The 18,444-nt window shown below is 46.3% G+C and overlaps 1 protein-coding gene across 5 annotated transcripts in view; it reads left to right on the forward strand.

The window, feature by feature from the left end:
- Positions 1-18,444, forward strand: part of DOP1A (DOP1 leucine zipper like protein A) — a 2,904,166-nt gene that overhangs the window by 353,626 nt on the left and 2,532,096 nt on the right. For all 5 annotated transcript variants that reach the window (XM_069606322.1, XM_069606321.1, XM_069606320.1 and 2 more), the window contains exon 8: positions 7,715-7,814. In XM_069606322.1, coding sequence (XP_069462423.1) covers positions 7,715-7,814 — 100 coding nt within the window. The remainder of the gene's footprint in view (positions 1-7,714; positions 7,815-18,444) is intronic.

Raw genomic sequence — 18,444 nt, forward strand, 5'->3', positions numbered from 1 at the left:
ATAGGTAATACAAATAAAGTGCAGACAAAAAAGTGCTATTTTGACTCTAGTTCTAACAAGATTAGGACTGGCTGGTTTGTAAAAAAAACCAAATGAGTTAGCCTGGTCTGTGTTAAATATCAGCACGCACAGAGTTTGATAGCTTAATGTATAACCACAAGGTTATACATGGGCCTTTGCTGTTAGAGAAGGCCGTCTCGCCATGTTGTGTTCATAAATCCACAAAATGGGAACATTTTTCAGGAGCTGATAGTCACTCTTGATGTAGGGACCCTTCAATTTGGTTCCCTATATAGGCTCTAAAGTATTGGCAAAGCTAGTGTCTCACACAATTCTGTGGTGCCACGAGTTGAAGATCCGACGGTGGAGTGAAGATCTCCGCCGACAACAGGTCCCCGCTGTCGGTCGTCGCCGCGTGACAGTTAATGAAGAAGAGATGGAAGATTTCTTAGAGAAAACAGCAAAAAATCTACGAATTTCGATGAGCGAAGCACAAGCATTGCCAACACTAAAAACATGTAGTCAAATCTGAAGATGGCTTCCAGGGGTGGAGCTTAGGAGGACGAGTGTCATTAGCCGGGGGCAGTAAGACCCAAAGGACACTGATAGGCTATATACGAGACGAGCAGTTTAAAGCTAAACTGCTTTTGTTTTTACTGAGGATTCCCAGCCTGATGACAGGGAATATTCATGAGCATGTGAATCCATGCAAGACTCATGCTGAAGAACAAGAGTTACAGGTATGTAATTTGAACCTTATTTTGACTGGGACGAGTATGAGCGTTCCAGTAATGATTTTCTGTCCCCCTCCCGGGTCTCCCTTTTTCCATGTTAACTGCCGTGTTCAGGCATAATGTCACTGCCTTTACATTTCGGTTAGAACCTTCTCTCCGGTTAAGCCTCTTGTGATTCTTCCACTGCTTTACCTTTGTGTTGCTGCACAAGTGGGTTCTCTTGTATCTTGTCTGCCGGTAGGTTCTGTGTTAATTTAAGCGACATGGTATCAGCATTGTTCAATGGACCTCTGGTCCACCATGGCTCTGTTGTGGTCATGCCACCAGTCGACTCTCATGATACGGACACCTTGCGTCTGAGTTGGCTTCTCTACTCTCTCTGGTTTCCCAACGCTGTGCGTCTGATTCTGCAGTTTGCTTCCTCTCGGTTACAGGATGCTGCAAGTCCAGCCTTGTCTCTGTGAAAGCTAGCGAGTAGATTTGTAACTAGTTGGCTTCTTTTCTGCTTCTGCAGTCTCCTCCTCTTCCATTTATTACATAGCTTTGTGACCTCCCCGGCGTAATCTCATATTCCTTTCAATCTGTATGTTCTATCTCTTTTACGCCTCCACAGATCTTCCTCCTCATCTCAGTAAAAGGTGATTTTTCTTTCAAAGGAGTAATCGAGTTTCTGGATGACAATGACATATAGTGGTATATTTATCATACATTCCTTTACTGCATTGTATTTGAAGAGGTACTGTTGAAAGTTTTCTTAGGGAGTCCTTGTCCCCAAACAGGGGAGTCTCTCTCAGTGAGGTCTCGCTTGCCTCGACCCATAGGGAGGGTGTTGCGGAGTGGGCTCACCTTCCTAGGCTCACGGGGGGATTTGGGAGGGTTACACCTTGGGGAGAAGGGATGAATTACAGAGATTCGTCACAGTTTACAGCAGCCAAGGTTCCTTGCTATATTAGTTGATGTTTAATAGGGGGAATTTGTTATGTTATTTTGCACTTATATAGCGCCTTATATACCATTGGTATGGTCTGAAGGCGCTGGTAGGTTGAACGCCCTTGGGAACCGAATTTCAGATAAGTAGAGAGAGTCGAAAGGTGCGTGTGAGCACCGGATATGTGTGCAGCTTGTGCGGTCTTTGTGTGATAGCTGCTTCTTAGCGATAGGTGTGGTGGTTAAGAGATCAGGAGAATGTGTTAGTTCTGGCAGGATTTATCCAGAACGGATGTGGCTGCGTTAGGCCTGAGGAGAACGCCTGGCTGGGGGGTGTGAAACCAGCAGTGTTTACTTAGAGTGATGTGGAGGAAGCGGCGGATGTTGGTATGAGAACAGTTATACCGAATGGTGTCATCGTATCTCTGCGTTCTAGTTGAGTGGTGATGTAAAGGAGAGAGTAAGCGTGGTGGTGTGATATGATGGGTTATATGCTCTTTCAAGCGTTCTCTGCATTCCAGACTATACTATATACGTCATGCAATTCTATGCACTCCTATCTGCTCCATGCACCCACATCTGGTCTATACACTCTGGTCTGCTGCACGCACTCATGCATTCTGACCTGCCCTGCGTGCTCTAGTCCGCCCCGCGCGTTCCGGTTCGACCCACGCATTCCAGTCTGCCCCACGGATGCACTCTTGTCCGCCCCACGCATGCACACTTGTCCGCTTCACGCATGCACTCTTGTATGCCCCACGTATGCACTCTTGTATGCCCCACGCATGCACTCTTGTCTACCCCACGCATGCACTCGCCCATATCGACACATATCTCCAAGAAGGCCTCCAAGACTCTGCCTACGTTTTCTAGCATAAAACCTGCAAGGAAAATGTCTTTTGCTGTCTTACAAGGATTGCAACAGAGATCTAGCCATATGGACATGGCTTCAGTGACCAGGCCTGTAAACCTCAATCCTCAAAAGACATTGAAGTCTTTATTTGCCCATGATTCATCCTGGGATCTCAAGCCAAAGGATTTACATGCACTCACTTCGACTCTTGAGACTCCTGCGGAGTGGTAGAGCTTGTAACATCTCATGGGTTGGGTTATCTATCACTGGGGACCCGTGGTTCTTTCCTTCCAGCGGTAGTGAGTGATGACGGACTCCCTTACCTCCCCATTCCTCACAATTCCCCCCACCCCCAACCAGCTGAGGATTTCAGACTCCCTCTAACACTCTTAACAAGTTCACAAATGTCTAAAGGCTATTTATGGGGTCTTGCTTCCGGAGATATCAATGGGATTCTTATCCAGAATTATAAATCCCACTTCAATCTGTTGTTTCCAGAGGAAAAAGACGAAAATAATTCTCCAGCACAGACCTGGCTTTGCTACAGGAGGGGGTCTGACTTCTGCGCTGTTCATCTCAAAGTTGCCTAACTCCATATTCTTATTTGGCCTCCCAATTATTGGTTTCTGCACAGCATACCAGTTAAAGTCCTGCCTTTTGGTCTCAGCAAATAACGATAGACATTTGAGTTCAGTGGCTAAATGAGTCTTTTCTCAGAATGCCAGGCCCTCATGCCTACACCCACCAGGATAATTGATTAATCTAAGCCTAATACATGCAGGAAGCAAGCTTGTCCCTTTAGGCGCTCCCAACCTCCTGCATGTTCTGGGGGTCTCTGCCAACAAGTATTCTTCCTTAATACCCACTTAGTTAATTACATGTTTTGCCTATTTAAGGTACAACAGATCGGGGAGTGCTTTCCCCACGCCAAAGTTTGTTGACAATCCTCACTGACTGCTTTCAATCTATGCACGACTTGCCACACTGCAATTTCATAAAATCTTTTTCAAATGTCCTTGTAGGTGCCCTTCACCTGTGTATTGATGCTCCAGTGGTGATATCAAATTATTTAACCTCTGATGTTTTTGGTATGGCTCACATAGAAACATTTGGACTATTTGCAGTCGTAGAACCACATTAACATTTACAATGCTCCTGAAGTCAATTTCATGTCCAGGTTTTTTAAATTTAATTAATTTCTTCTTTATATGGAATTGTTAGCCACCTTGTTTAGCCCTTTGAAAACTGCAGTTCACAACTGAAGAAGGAGGCATTAACTTTGTCATATCCATCACACACATGAAAAGTCATTACAAAGCCGCTGGAATATGTTATGTCCAAACACTCCAACTAACTTAGTGTTTGGACAGTAAAAAGACTTCTTTTTGACTCAGGAGACGACTGTCTAGCACCCTAGTTAGTTTTGTTAGGCAGGGAAACCCATTGTTTAGGGAAAGACAGGCATTTCTACTTTTATTTAATTAAACACAAGTCATAAATGGAAGTACTGAGTCTGTCTCCTTCTTCTGACCAGCCACACAATGTATACATTTTACTTAAGACGGCCACCTCAGCACTATCAAAGCACATCATGAATTGGACAAGTGGTTTGTCTCACCCAGCAAATCTTTGAAAAGGCATCAACAATGCAAACAAGCTATTCATAGTTTACAAGTCACCAATAATGCATAAATGCATCTCCAACCATATCAACTTCCTTACAGGACCTCTGCAACAATCTTTTATTTCTTCACCACCAAAATTGGCAATCTCAAATTGAAATTCGAAAATCCTGCACAGCCAGCAAGCAGCAATGACCATTTGACTAATTCTTGGAGCCAGTCACCAGTCTTGTAGGTGTGAATGTCCTGTGAGGAGCTAGGAATGAGACGGGCACACATGGGGTTCATGGTTTTGGCTATAAACCTTTATTGACAAAAGAAAAGGGGGTTGCGAAATGCCTCTCTCTGCCTACACTAAGAGGTGTTTCCCTACCTCAAACAATGCAAAGGGTCTGTCTGATGTCAGAATGTCCAAAGCAAAACGTCCTGTGTCCAACGTACTATTCTGGCCCTCACATTCTAAAAATCAGCTCTAAGGTGAAAGGGAAAATGTCTTTGGCCTTGAGTAGTGTACAAATGTTCAAACAGGAAATGTTCAACTCCAACACCAACGTTCCAGAAGGATAGAGTTCCCTTCCCCTGGATTTCTCTTCACTCTTATACTTCCAAGAATATGAGTTCCTTACATTTCTCTTGATCAACAACACAACTGGTAAACAGAACTACTTGGATGCAAGTATATACCTTGGTAGGATACCTGGTGTACTCCCTTGCCAGTTTTTCACTCCTCTTCTATATGTTTTAACACTGCCTTTTGCTAGTCATGGTATATCCTTCTCAGGACCTCTATTGAGTGATGTATTTCATACAGACTGTTCAGCTTGTATTTGCCTGGTGTGCTTCTCTACCAGGGATTTCTCCTATAACCACACTTGCAACTGCCTGGTATACTCTCCTGCCAGGGCTTTCTTATATGAACACACTTGCAACTTAATTTTATATGCTCTTGCCAAGGCTTTCCTCTTGTAACATAAATATGCCTGGGATATTCTCTTGCCAGGGTTTTTCTCTCGTGACTTGAATCGGTCTGGTATATTCTCCCTCCAGTGGTTTTGTCATACGGCATACATTTTCAAACTTGACAGTCTCTTGTATCTATTTTGTTTAGTCTCTTTGAGTGCCCTTCATTTGCTCGTTCTTTCTCATATATTGCATTCACCATTATTTGCTCTAGGCAGGGTTGCCAATATGCCCTGGTGTCCCCGTTTCCATTGAGTGGACTCACTGGCTCTTCATGGTGCATGCATATTCTACTGTGGTATGCCTGTGGTAGCTCTTCTACATTCCGCTCCGTTCTGCTGCCTCTGCGCTGTAGCTTCTGTCTCTCTTGGCTCCCCCTCGTTGCCTCTCCAGACTCGGGCGGTGTGGAGGCTGCTTCACGGTATGTGCAAAGGCCTTGGAGCCTTTTCCTGCTTCGGGAGTCCTCGCAGCGTACAGTACCCTTTTTTCAGCTCTCCTCTGCCTCTTCGGTGAGCCGGTCAGCTCCACGGACCTCGCAACAGCGCTGCAGTACCTCAGTCAATACCGAGCAGACTCGAGTTCTCCAGCCAGCGTCTCTCAGCTGTAGCGGTAGCGGATTCAAACTTCCCGCTTTCAGCTGTATTTCCCATGGGAGGGAGCCTCCAGCTTCTCTCTGGCACACTGCTGGTGCCCAGGCGTTCACCCCCTTTTTGGGGGCCCAAGCGGTTCCCCAGATGTCCCCAGTTCTCCACCAGCTGTTGGAGTGGAATGGGTTCCCCTTGACTTCTCCTGGATAGCAGTTCAATCCCCCTTCCAAAACAATGAATCCCGCAGCCAGGTCCTCCAGAGAGGGCCTCACTCACACTTCCTGAGTCTTTAATTGCTTTAATATTGGCTTTGTCGATAGGATTTTGGAAAAGACTAGACTGCTAAATGCTGTTCTTACATGTAATCCTCATTCCTCCGTTCTTCTCCCTAGTCACAGTACTGATCTTAGAACTCCCTTGTGAGTCATTGGGGATCTTCCTCGTCACAGTACGTACTGGAAAAGGGGATCTTCATCGAGGCAAATCCTATTCTTCCTCATCCCAGTACTTTTTAGGCGAATGGTAGAAGTTCATGCCATGAGTGCATTAGGGAAAGGATTATCCCTAGGGTTTTAATAAGGGCTCTAGGGTCTCTTAATTGGCAGGGATACCGTGTCTCACCTGATTTCTTGTCATCCCACTGAGGGTCACCCCCTCAAACAACCAACCCCAGGGTCAGGATCAAGATGAGGTAGTGGCTTCTGTCCCCTGGTCACATGAGGAGAGGCTACCCCCAGGAAAGAAGTGATGACATCACCAGATTGATCACAGTCCTCTTCATCATTCTACCCCAAGCTTCTACTGCCAAGTTACAATCCATGGAGAGCAAAGCTTTCTTAACAATCTTTAACTTCAAAACCCATGATAACATATGCTTATGAATAAAGCCTCTCCATTGGCTTCATTTCACTTTTTTCCTCTCTCGCTTTTGAGTTCCTCTGCCTGACCCACAGAGCTAATATATGCACAAGTCCCATGTATCTTCTATTCTGCATCAAGATTCAGGAGCTTCTCGGATTTCTTTAGACCTTTACACCTTCTGACTTTAGGTTTTTCTAAACCGCACCTTAGGTGTCAATTCTATTCCATGCTGACCTCATGTCTCTGACACTCGATCACCTCCTATTGCTGCCATGAAGAAGCTCACTGCCCCTGCAAAGCCAACCTGAAGATTGACCTCTGCCATCTTGCTTTTTGAACTGTTTTATTGTCCTTACGTCTTATTTTTCAGCACTGCTACTGTTCTCCCACCCTTTCAAATCCCAGTTGTCTCGCATGCTCTGAAGTAGCAGTTGTATCTTGCTTGAGCGAGCTATAGGCAACCACTACATGAAATAAATAGGTAACATAAATTAAAAAAATTAGCTACTCTTTGAAAGAAGTTGGGAAATATGCATGCCACATATGTGCTTTGTTTTGTCCGTGTTCGTGTTTTTATATGGCTTTATTTGTTCTAAATTATTTGCTGTTGACAAAAACATAGTACTCAGTGGTCGAAGTGTAAGAAAAGTAGTAGTGGAACTATGTTTCCTGCTAGCCTGCCCTGCTACTCACAAACCCCATCGCCCTGCCCCCTCCCACACACAATACAAATCCCCAACCACATTTGCCTAATGTTTAAGGGAATGTTCAGTGCAGTGCACTGAAAGTGCATGTTTCAACCTCTTCCTACACTGTTATTTTAAAACAAAACCATTCCGAACGGTTTCTTTTTAAAATAAAAGTATAGGAGCTGTAAAACTTAATTTAAAAAAGTAGAGGAGCACCGCTCCCGTCCGCTCCCGCTCACTTCGACCACTTGATAATACTCCAATCTGTACTGAAGGAATGATGAACCTAGTCAATCTAAGCAGCTTTAGTCCTTGGCAGAAATAATACAGACAATAGCCCTTGCACCGTAACGGGAAACATGCAAAGGGAGATATGTAACCACCACAAACACATGTAAAACAGTTTGGCATATGTAGCATTCTCTTTACTTTTCTGCTCTTTGTTCAGTTGTTCACTGACATGTTTTTTTCTTTTCTTTAGGCCACTCGTCCTGATATGGTCCGAATCCTGTCAGCAGCACTTCATGTTGTATTACGCAGGGATATGTCTCTGAATAGGCGACTGTATGCATGGCTTCTTGGTAAGCTTACAGCCCACTTAATAAACATACATCTTTGTTGCCTATTTGGTAAAGTAATAAAAGCTATTAAAAAAAGCATCTTAAAATGTATTAATTTAAAAACATTATCTCGCAACAAAAGTAAAAATGCACTTCATGATTAAGTATTTTTAATTGTTTTCATAGGATCATGGGTATGTAGCACTGTTAGAATTTCTACTTTACCTAAATGACTCAAAATCTGTTGTACAATAAGTAAACTGAAAATATATTATGTGAGAAACATGAAGGTGTCTCACTTACTAGTCCCTGGGATCTGTCTTCCAGGTGGCCAGGACACGGCCATCGGTATCGGATCCAGTTCCTGGGGGTGAACCAGGGCAGGAGGATCACCTGGATGAGGGTTCCTCTGGGAGTGGAAGTGGGACACTGAAGTTTGACATGCGGTACCACCTTCCTTATAACATCCCTTTTCCCCATCCTACCTCTAGGATATTTAGAAGCTCTAACCCTCCCTGCATCTCCGACACAAACACTTTCTTACACCGTGAAAGACAACAGACTAACACCAGAGCCGTTCACCTGACATGTCCCAACACAAGGGTCAGGCAGAGTCATGAAGTGCCATAGATGGCAAACCCTAGCAAGGAAACTATAGGACCAGGAGTAGCAGTTTGCCGGGTCGCAAGGAGCCGCGGAAGCAGAACACTTGCAAGCAATGAGGGGGTCGGAGGCGTACATTGCCAAAGCCAAGAAAGAAGCGGAATAAGACCCTATCCTTGTCAGTATTTGGTTATTTATGCAGTGGAGAAACGAGAGTGGCATGAAGGCTGCCCTTCTGGAAAAAGTTATTCAGAAGGAGAAGAACATAATTTGCAGAGGAGTATTCTAGAGCTCCAATGTGAATCTTGTTTTCCCTGAAGAGTTGCTAAAGGTATGATTTTACAAACCAATGAACACTGTGAAGTTGTTGTAAAGCTGTTATAAGTTGATCCTTACCGCAGAAGCATTTGCTGTTTGTGAATCGCTGTTCGGGCAGGGGAGTGTACCCGAATGGCAAACCTTTGAAGGAGTGGGCTTGGCATGGGAGTAAACCAGGTGTGATTGAGGTAGTAGGTCTGACATGGAAGTAAACCGGGTAGAAGTGGATGAAGTGCTATAAAGTGATGCTGACAAAGACAATTAATGTTGTTTGTGGTGCTGAAGAAAGAACTGTATTAAACTGCTGTAGAGGAGTTATGTTTCTTCAGAAATACTCACCTGTGGCAAATAATCCTGACAAAGACAATAATGGTTGCTATTGACTAACTAAGAACATTTTCTTTACGTGAAGATAATTCTGAATCTTACTCTTGCTCAAGGAAGAGAAAGAACCTTCTATTTGTTTTGTTGAATACTGGAGTGTTGGACCTTCCTGTTGTCAAGTTGGAGTCACAAAGAAATGTGTTGGAACTTTGTTGCAAACCAGGACTTCCTTGTTTCTTTTGGAACTATGGAGCAGAATCCTGCTTGAATCCAGGGAAGGGGAATTATCCCAGAATATAAGGAGAGACTGTTCTCCTATTACAAATTAAATTGTTATGTCTGTTCTTGTTGCCTTTGAACTGCCATGCATTACTTCATCGAGTTATTGCATGTATAAGTGTGAAGGACAGATATCCTTAGTTATAGTGTTTCATGTATTTTATTTTAGACAAGGAAATCCTCGTCAGGGTAGGGATAATGATGCACTTATCCAACCAATTAATTTAATAAAATGGGATCTTTTGAAAAACCTTCATAAAGTTGTCCACCTCACATTTCTGACCCCTCACAGTACCCACTGCTTTTTTCGCCTCCATTTGTTATTTCCACCCTCCAATTTCACATCCTCCGTTAACTGGGTGAATTTTCTTTTACATTTTTCTTTTTTACTATAACAGCTTTGTTATTATGTTTTTGTGTCCTTGTATTTGTCACAGTCACCCAAAGGACTGCAGGCACGTAACTAGGTGTATGTAGGTTCTAGTTTTATTAGATGGACTAGCACATCTTTTTTTGGGTACGTTGTTTGATCCTGAACCTTCCGTTCTGTGTGATGTAAGGGTGCAGAAGTAATGGACCGACACAAAGATGGTATGTTTTCGGCTATAGACTTTAATTATCATCGAAGTAAAAGGAAAAACCTAGCTATCATTATTGCTAAGAGGGGTTTCCTTGCCTCAACTAATGAACTGAGGGTTTTCAGAATGTCCAACAAATCCAAATAGTCCACCATCGTGTCAAACCTACTTCTGTCCCTAACACTTATATTCAACTAAGGATAATTTCTCTAGAAGGTCCAGAAGAATGACTCCCTTCTTCTGCACTTCTGAACCAAGAACCACCTCCTGGTGATAAAACAAAGCGTTTTAAATAAAGGAAAGTTCCACCGTGCCTCTGGGGATGCAACAACAAACATTCATAATGAAAGTTCCAACAAAGAAAGGCTTTAGCAGTATCCAGTGTTAGCGGAGTGACTCCCTCCCCCTAAGCACCTTGTTCCTTCTGTACACAAGTCTTTCAGTGTTCGCAACAACTAAAGGGGATGCCTCCCTTCCCCTGTTTTATTCTTCTCTTCCTAAACTGCGCCGAAGAAGGGGTATTTGTCTTCTCTTACTTTGCTTTCTTTGTTGATGAACTAGCTAGGAGGCCCCACTACCAGGTATTGCAATGACAAACTAATATTTCTCTGCTTGACTGTGATGATTAGTCTGTTCTTTATGCCGTGGTACTGTTCTATGAGTGCAAGTGCCAGACTCGCATATTCTGCTGCTTTGTGTAGTCTATCTGGTGTACTACCCTGCCAAGTACTGTGAATAAGATGAGCAGTCTTGATGCTTTGCTTTAGACTTATAGGTGCAGGTCCAAAACTTGCATATCCTGCCTTTTATTGGCATTCCACCTCGTATACTCTCCTGGCAGGTACTGTGACTATGATGATCATTCTTGATGCCTCTGTAGTCCAATATTGATCTTGCCCTGGGATCCCAGACCATATATGTGGAACCTTTCTGTGTTTGCCCATTTTTATCCCACTGGCTTGGACACTCTGGTTCTTGCCTGCCACCCGTGTACCTTTTTCCTCTGGTCTGCGGCGTTGTCTGGGGTCTTCGGGTGCTGGCTGTCAGCTGTGTGTTTTCCTCGGCGTGGTTCACTTGCCTTCGGTCTGCGATGGCTCTGCAGGGGCAGCGCTTCTCCTGGCGGCTGAACTTCTGCTTCCCACTCTCTATGACCTCCCGGTTAGTTGGGGGTTTTCTCTGCATCTCCCAGGCCATCCGTGTACCTTTTTCTCTGGTCTACGGCCGTTTAGGGGCTCTTCGGATGCTGGCTGTGGACTGTGTGTTTTTCTTGCCGTTCGCCTGCCTTCCGTCTGTGGCGGCTCCACAGGGGCAGCGCTTCTCCTGGCAGCTGGACTTCTGCATCCCACTCTCTACGAACTCTGGGTTTGTTGCAAGATTTTTCCTCGACTTCTCCTTTGTGTCCGTTTGACAGCGGACCATATCTGGACGCAGTTTCCCTTCTTGCGACATCCCAGTCCCTTCTCCTTCTCCAGCTTGCAGTTCCTCCAGGGAGGGTCTTAGGAATTATTCCAATTTTATTTGAACTTTTCCCTCCAGTTGTGAACCCCCCACATTTCTGCTGCTGTTAAACACCTTAGTCTGACTTTGCAAGTGGAGCGCCGCCTTCAGCTACACTCCCCTGGGCTTTTCGCTCATTTTATTCTGGGGAAACTGAAATGCCCTTAAAGACAGTCAGTACTGGGAGACTTAGTTTCCCTTAGTCCTTGTCAATGTTGCAACTTTTCTGCAACATCTTGCAAGTGCACAATGTACCTTACAGTACAGTGCACTTGGGTCTTGTAGTAATTTGAAAAGGCCCTATATACTCTGGATTTTTTAGGAGAAGTGCAGATGTGCCTCGGACAGGGCTGGTGGCAGCTTTTCTTTTCATGTGTTTTTAACCCTTTCCTGCCAGGTAAATCGCGTTTGGCACAAATAGGTGGCCTGGCTCCAAAATGGCCATGCCACAAGGTTCTTTGCCCTGTCCTTTGGCCATCTTGCCCCTTCACATTCCCCAGCTCGGGGCGACCCGGGTCACTCCTTATTTAGGCATGCATTCTGTCGTGAAACACCAAGCTTTCGCAGGCTTCTGCATGCGTTGTGTGTGTGCTTCCAGGATTTGGGACTATCTGGTTCCAATACACATCCTGGGTGCCAGAGAGTCTGGTGTGCTGTGAATGTCTGGGAGCATCGTGGTCCATTATTGGTCCACGTATGTTATGCCTGTATATGAGCAGATCTCCCATTGGGTCCTCTTCATTTTGGCGCAAATGAGATTTTGGATAAGAAAAGGCTCCAAACACCCATACCATGTCGATCTCTGGAGTTCTCATTGAAAGAAGGATAGGATCCAAGTATCCTGAAACTAAGAAGATGAGTCGAGGAAACGCTGGTGACCCGCTGGAAGGTTTGGCACCCTGAGCCCACTGTTGCCCTGCTGGATCCCTCTGCATCTGATCGAACTAGAAGGTCTGCGAAGACGCTTCGACCCATTGGAATAGTGGGACTAACTATTCTCGGCACCTTCATCAAACCCTGCAAGTAATCCTTCTCGGAAGTGTCCCTGGGCCAACCAGTGGGCTGACCATCTTGCGCAGGACCTTAGCCCTGATACCGCCACCGTTTCGAGGAGACCTTTGAAACTTGGTACATCGTTAGCTCTGTGTTCAAGGCACTCACACCGAATGTCATACACTTGGCATTCCCAGGTCTGCAGTAAAGAGAGAGAGCCTGATCTGGAGTGAACGCGGTTACTGTGTTGCCCAGCCATGGTGACGAACTTTGCAGGTGCACTGCAGCTGTGCCCCTCTTGCCCCTGAAGCCTGCTACAGTGAAACTGGCCTGATCCATCCACCAGGAGCTGAGAAATCGTCACTGTCCCATTTGGGAATCAATGCTGTAACTTAATCGCTCAGAGCCGCAGAATTGCCACAGTTGAACCTGCAACCGAATTGGACTTGACTGCTGAAGTTTGGTCTGGAGTGCGCCGGGGGTCAGTGAGTACTAGCAACCCTTACCAGTGGCCCCTAGCACATCCAACCCTTTTTACGCACAAGTGGCCCCTAAGGGCTCCTCTCCTTTTCACAGATAGCCCGAGCTATCAAACTATTCTCAACTCTTGGAACCTGCTCTGCCCTGTTGGGGAGACCCTCCTCAAATAGTGGGAACTTATTCTGCATCACCTCACCTGCCTTCCTGGGCTGCTACAGAACCTACAAAAGACCCTGGTTCGTCCATCTGGACAAACGCGTGCACCAGCATTGCAAGTACATTTGATCAATAGGCTCCTCATCTTAGGGACTGGACTGCCTTTCAGTTAGGATTGTGATTACTGCAGAACTGCCCAAAGACTATTTGCACTACCTGCTTCCTTCCCTTTTCTAGGTTGTGGACCCATTTCGTGCATTAACCCTTTAGGGCACTGGGTCTTGTATAAATGTATTTTAGTAGGATTTGTGTTGGTTTAAAAGTGTTACTGTGATTATTACTGTATGTTGAACTTCAACGGCCTTGAATACATGTATTTGTATTTTTAATATATATACACCTGACTGGGAGTGATTTGTAAGTGTCTTTTACTCTGTGTGCTCATGGAGATCTTTCAGTCACCCTCACCCCTCCTGAGACCTAGTCTTGTCCGCTGCCAATGCTACCTTGATTGGTCTGGCTTGTCCAGAAGGTTACCCTGTTCCAAGAAACTAGGCTGGCCTTCTGAACCTCTGCCCACCAGGCCGGAGTTCAGAAATCCATCTTAACAGAGGGCAGTTTGACAAAGCTAGTCCATCCTTTCCTTTTAATTAACCCATTGCGATTAATTGTCCATATTGACTAGACTGCGTTTTTGTTGTTGTTGAGTATTCCTCATCACTCTGCGCATCTTCCTTGTTGCAGTATCCTCACTGCCATGATTCACTGAGGTGCTGATGATCTTCTTCGTCTGTTTTTCTGCATGATTCACATGGGTAGTTCCTACTCTTCCTCATCCCAGTACTTATTAAGGAGGTGGAAGTGTCAAGCTTATAAAGGTACAAGGAAGTGTGGGTGGCTATCGGATCTTCTATGGGTAAGAGGGTGCGGGAGGTTGTTTAGGGGTGGGTAAATACTGTGTTCTCCCTATTGTCATCCCTCATTCCGTAAAGGTTTTCCCTCCCCATGTGATCCTCCCACGGTACACCACCCCCAGGGGGATTGTTGGACTGTGGCCGCACCGTTCTGGCTCCGTGGGAAGGGTCCGCCGCTATGGGAGAAGGGACAACATCCAAGGATCCGTCACAGTGAGTACACAAATTTGTTAGAAGGGAATTATGGGAGAGAACAACATGTTGCCTTCCGAGTGACATTGTTTTTTCTGATGAATTGTTATTTGCATGGGTCCATGTGATGATTGACAACCTCCTTTTTTCCTCTTAGCATATTTTGCTCATTCTTTAGGGTTGAAAGCCAGTAATATAAACTACAGGATCATTCTTGGGTGAGGGAGGCATTTACTTTAGCATCTCTGCTTTTTGCCCGATGGAAGACGTCTTGAGGTCCTTAGATTTGAAGTTTATTTGAATTAATTACTATGTTAATTTTAAAAAAACACATCCAAATAACAATTTGGTAATAGAACACAGGTACATACAGCATGGAATTAGGTTAGGAACAAAAATTGATAATTTAGTTAAAAAAAATAAGGAGAACATATACAATCAAGAATATGTGGCATTGGGTGCAAGTATATATATGAACAATCAGCGCGACGTCAGGTTGTCTCTACAATCCTACAGCTGTATACACTGATGTAAGGCATTGTATTAACAGCAGTCGGTATTGATTAGCTAGTGCTTATGAGTGCTGTCTGGATGTTTGTCTTGGGTGTGACCAAAATACCTCTTGGGCGAGAGGAGAGGTGTGATAGTTTGCAGATGTCATATTGATTGCATGCTGTGGTATGTCAGACATAGAGACATAGGAGACTGACAAGAGGACATGCTTAAAGCAGGCGTCTCCATTTAACAGAAATAATGCCTCCTATAAGCACTACTTCTAAGATGGCATCTCTACTGTAAAAAATTATAAACTGGTTTACTTCAGGATGTCATACGTAGAAAATCTGTCATAGGACCAAACCCACACTACCCTAACATCTGCCTTACCACTATGAAATACATTTTTTTTAAAAGCTTCAGTTGGGAAAGTGTTACTCCCCCCCCCCCCCACCTTGAGGTGGATTAGTGGTGGCTGGTTTTCTGATCCCCACCCGAAGAGTTCTGTGTCTTTTCGGGCATTCGGCCTGTAGTTTTAGTTCAAAATAAAGAAATGTCTCTCAGCTTTCCTGTTAGCAAAATTGAAACAGTTATATGTGGATCCTGTCTCTCGGGATGAATTCTTCTCTGTGGAAATGACAGGTCCTCCTGACCTGGATTGGTTGGTATTCAGAATATCTAATACGGCTCTCACGCCAGTTTAAGGTACTTTGTGACTTGGGGTAACTTCCTGCCTTACTCTGGCTTGAGTTTTGGGACTTCTTGTTCCCTTGTGGAATATTTCATGTCTCGGCCCAGCTATGGCTCCTCAGCTCTTTGGCTCTCTTTGTAAATGTATTCTCTCACCTCCTCGTGGGTTATTCGGTCTCTCAGCCCTGCACTGGCTATAGGCCTGCTCAACCTTCCTTTGTTTAACAGTTTCTTCACCCCCTCATGGGGTACTTGTATTCTCAGCCCGACGGGGATTGTCAGCTTCACCCCCTTGTTGAATATGTGGACTCTCAGCCTGGCATGGGCTCAACTGTGGCCACGCTGCCCTCCACCTGCTCCTTGTCCAAGGCTGTGTACCTCCTTTACAGCAGCAGTGCTCGGTCGGGAATTCGGTTTCTCTGGCCAGTGCGGTTCCGAACACCCAATGTTGCTCTAGTCTGTGCGATCAGGTCTCTCTCGTTGGTTCTTTCCATCTGGGATTGACAGGGTTTTTGCGTCGCTTAGACGATACACCAGCACGCTGCTTCTGGCTTGGATTTGCTTCCATAGGCCTCCGTGACTCACAGGTCTCCGGGCTCCCTGCCTTCAACCAAGAGCAGAATTTCCACGACTCTCTGCCCACCACATCGATAGCGTTGTTCCTTCTCCAAGGTCCTCCTGCAAGGGAGAGAGTCCCTCTGTGTGGCTGCTTAAGCCAGTGTTTCTCTCTCACTGGCTGGTTCTCACCCATGTGTTTGAGTCCAGGGACCTTTATGTTCCTCCATGAAACAAAAGGGGAGAATCTATTGGTTCTGCTTTTCATAAAAGGATTGCAACACGTTTAAGTCAGAAACCAAGCCATTCACTTTTAAAGGGCACTGTACAGTCCCCATATAAACAACAAATACTTGGACATAGAGAGCAGGATCAACATCAGTACAGCCTTACCCCCGCAACTGAAGCTTGTGTCGGTCATGCATTTCTTGGCGGCGGACACCTTCCAGCCTACTGTGGGCATGCTACATGGCATGTCTCAGCCCACATATTCAAATGTGCTTGTGCAGGTGCTGGAAGCACTTGTGCGCCATGTCTCCCGGCACATCTTCCTCCCCACTGCCCCGGCACAAGAGAATGCCACGTTTCTATGAAGCAGCACACATTCCCAACTTGATGGCTGCTCTGGACTGCACCCATGTGCGTTGGTGGCACTCCAGGTAGCCCAAGAGGTATACCGCAACCAGAAGCAGCATCACTCCCTCAATGTCGATGTCACCTGCGAGCCTGACCTCATAGTACACTGCTGTGCCTGCTTCCCTGGTTTCACCCATGATGCCATGGCCCTGCAGAGCAGCACATTGCCTGTATACATGGAAAGGCACAGAGGGCAACGGACGTGGATGTTGGGTGAGTACAAGTGCCATCACACATACTATTCTAGCAGCACAAGTGAAATGCCATGTGAGGGGGGATTACCACAACTGAAGAATGCATGCCCTGTCAAGGGCCTGTACATGCAGGATCTGCCCTCTAATCTTGCACATGACAGCCTACAACACACAGAACTAGGACATGAGTGACAATGCTGCAGTAAATCGACATTGCGTATTGCCCCAACAGGCTAGCAACACACACATAGGACCATAGGAACAACAGTGCAACATTACACATCCCTATACATGGAACAACACGGTTCAACACTGCACCAAAGGAATGCGACACTGGCAGACGTAATGCCATTTACTCTTACGTTCCGTCCCCTTTCCTCCATACTGCATGGGCGTCCCTCGCTAGGGACGGGAGACGGAACCTTTTTCGCCAGAAAAAAACCTTCTTCCCCTTTAAATTTAGAGGCGCGACCCTGGGAGCATGCACTCCCCTGACTCCGCCCACCAGTGCCACTCCTCAGTCCCCTTTTCCGTGTCGACGGGAACGGGCTGATTTCACCAGCACTCCTTGTAATACAATGCGTTCTTCCCCAGATACTTTCTTCTGTCTTTTGGTCTTCTTCTTTATCAATCAGGTACTCGGTCCTCTGGCGCCACGCACTTCCCCAGCGCATGTCAACGTCAGTGGGCTTCAGCAGGTGTCCAGCCTGCAAAGGGCTCTTCCCTACGTCCGATCCCCATGCTCTTTGCCTCCGCTGCCTTGGCCCTGACCACGGCTGGGAGGGTTGTACCACGTGCAACGCCCTTACACCACATGCTCTGAAGAACAGGCTAGATTGGCGGAGGAACTCTTCGAGAAGTCGCCTCCAGAGAACTTGAAGGACTTTGTCAGACATAAGTCGAGGCCCAAGGGAGGGACGCTTTTTTCCATCGCACTCTGCAAGGGCGACTCCTACCCAAGGAAACGCCCGAGCGGGAGGAACCTTAGTTTCTCGCACCAGCACAGGTACCATGGCTATTCCAGCTACCGGCCGCCAGGACGTGGGGTAATTAGATCCTTCCGGAAACAGTGCTGAGGGACCGCCTGGTTCTTGTACCGGGTGTCCACCCAAGTGGCTACTCCCTTGTACTGGTCAGATGTCCAAGGGGGCGCCTGCACGCAGCACTAACGGCGATATTGCCGAGGGCAACATGCCTACCAGGCCTCGTCCTGAGATGCATGGTAGGTCTCATGTTCCACCGCTAAGAGTCCTGGAGGAGGGCAGGCCCAGTGAGCCAAGCGCCACGACTTCGGCAGGTGGCATGCAGCTCGATAAGATGGCCGCCACGCCAGACAAAATTGCTGCTCGTCCGATACCGCCCCTGGGAACGGAGCAGGTGGGAGTACGAGTTACAAGGTGGGACTGGTGTCAACCAGGTATGTGGCCTACAGCTTATCCAGCAGCTTTGCAGGGCAGGTTAACCCTGCAACCAGCTAGACAGAGTATGCACCGGCCCCAGCAGCTGCCCGCTACCCCGTCAACCTCACCTGACACCCCACTGGCCTGTGAGGATAGGTTCTTTGAAAAGTTCCTTACTCTCATGAGATCTCCTCAGATGGGGGCCATCCTTTGGGTTGTGATCAGGGACATGCTCCCTCCGGCCCTTCCGCCTGCGCCTAAAGTAATTCTTCCTATGTCTCCAGCGCTGCAGGCCCCGGTGCAGCCCCTGCTGCCCTTGCTGGCTCCTTCGATTCCAGCTCCCCTGC

This window comes from Ambystoma mexicanum, chromosome 4p (genome assembly GCF_040938575.1).
Source record: "Ambystoma mexicanum isolate Mex_15411 chromosome 4p, UKY_AmexF1_1, whole genome shotgun sequence".
In the NCBI taxonomy this organism is placed as follows: domain Eukaryota; kingdom Metazoa; phylum Chordata; class Amphibia; order Caudata; family Ambystomatidae; genus Ambystoma; species Ambystoma mexicanum.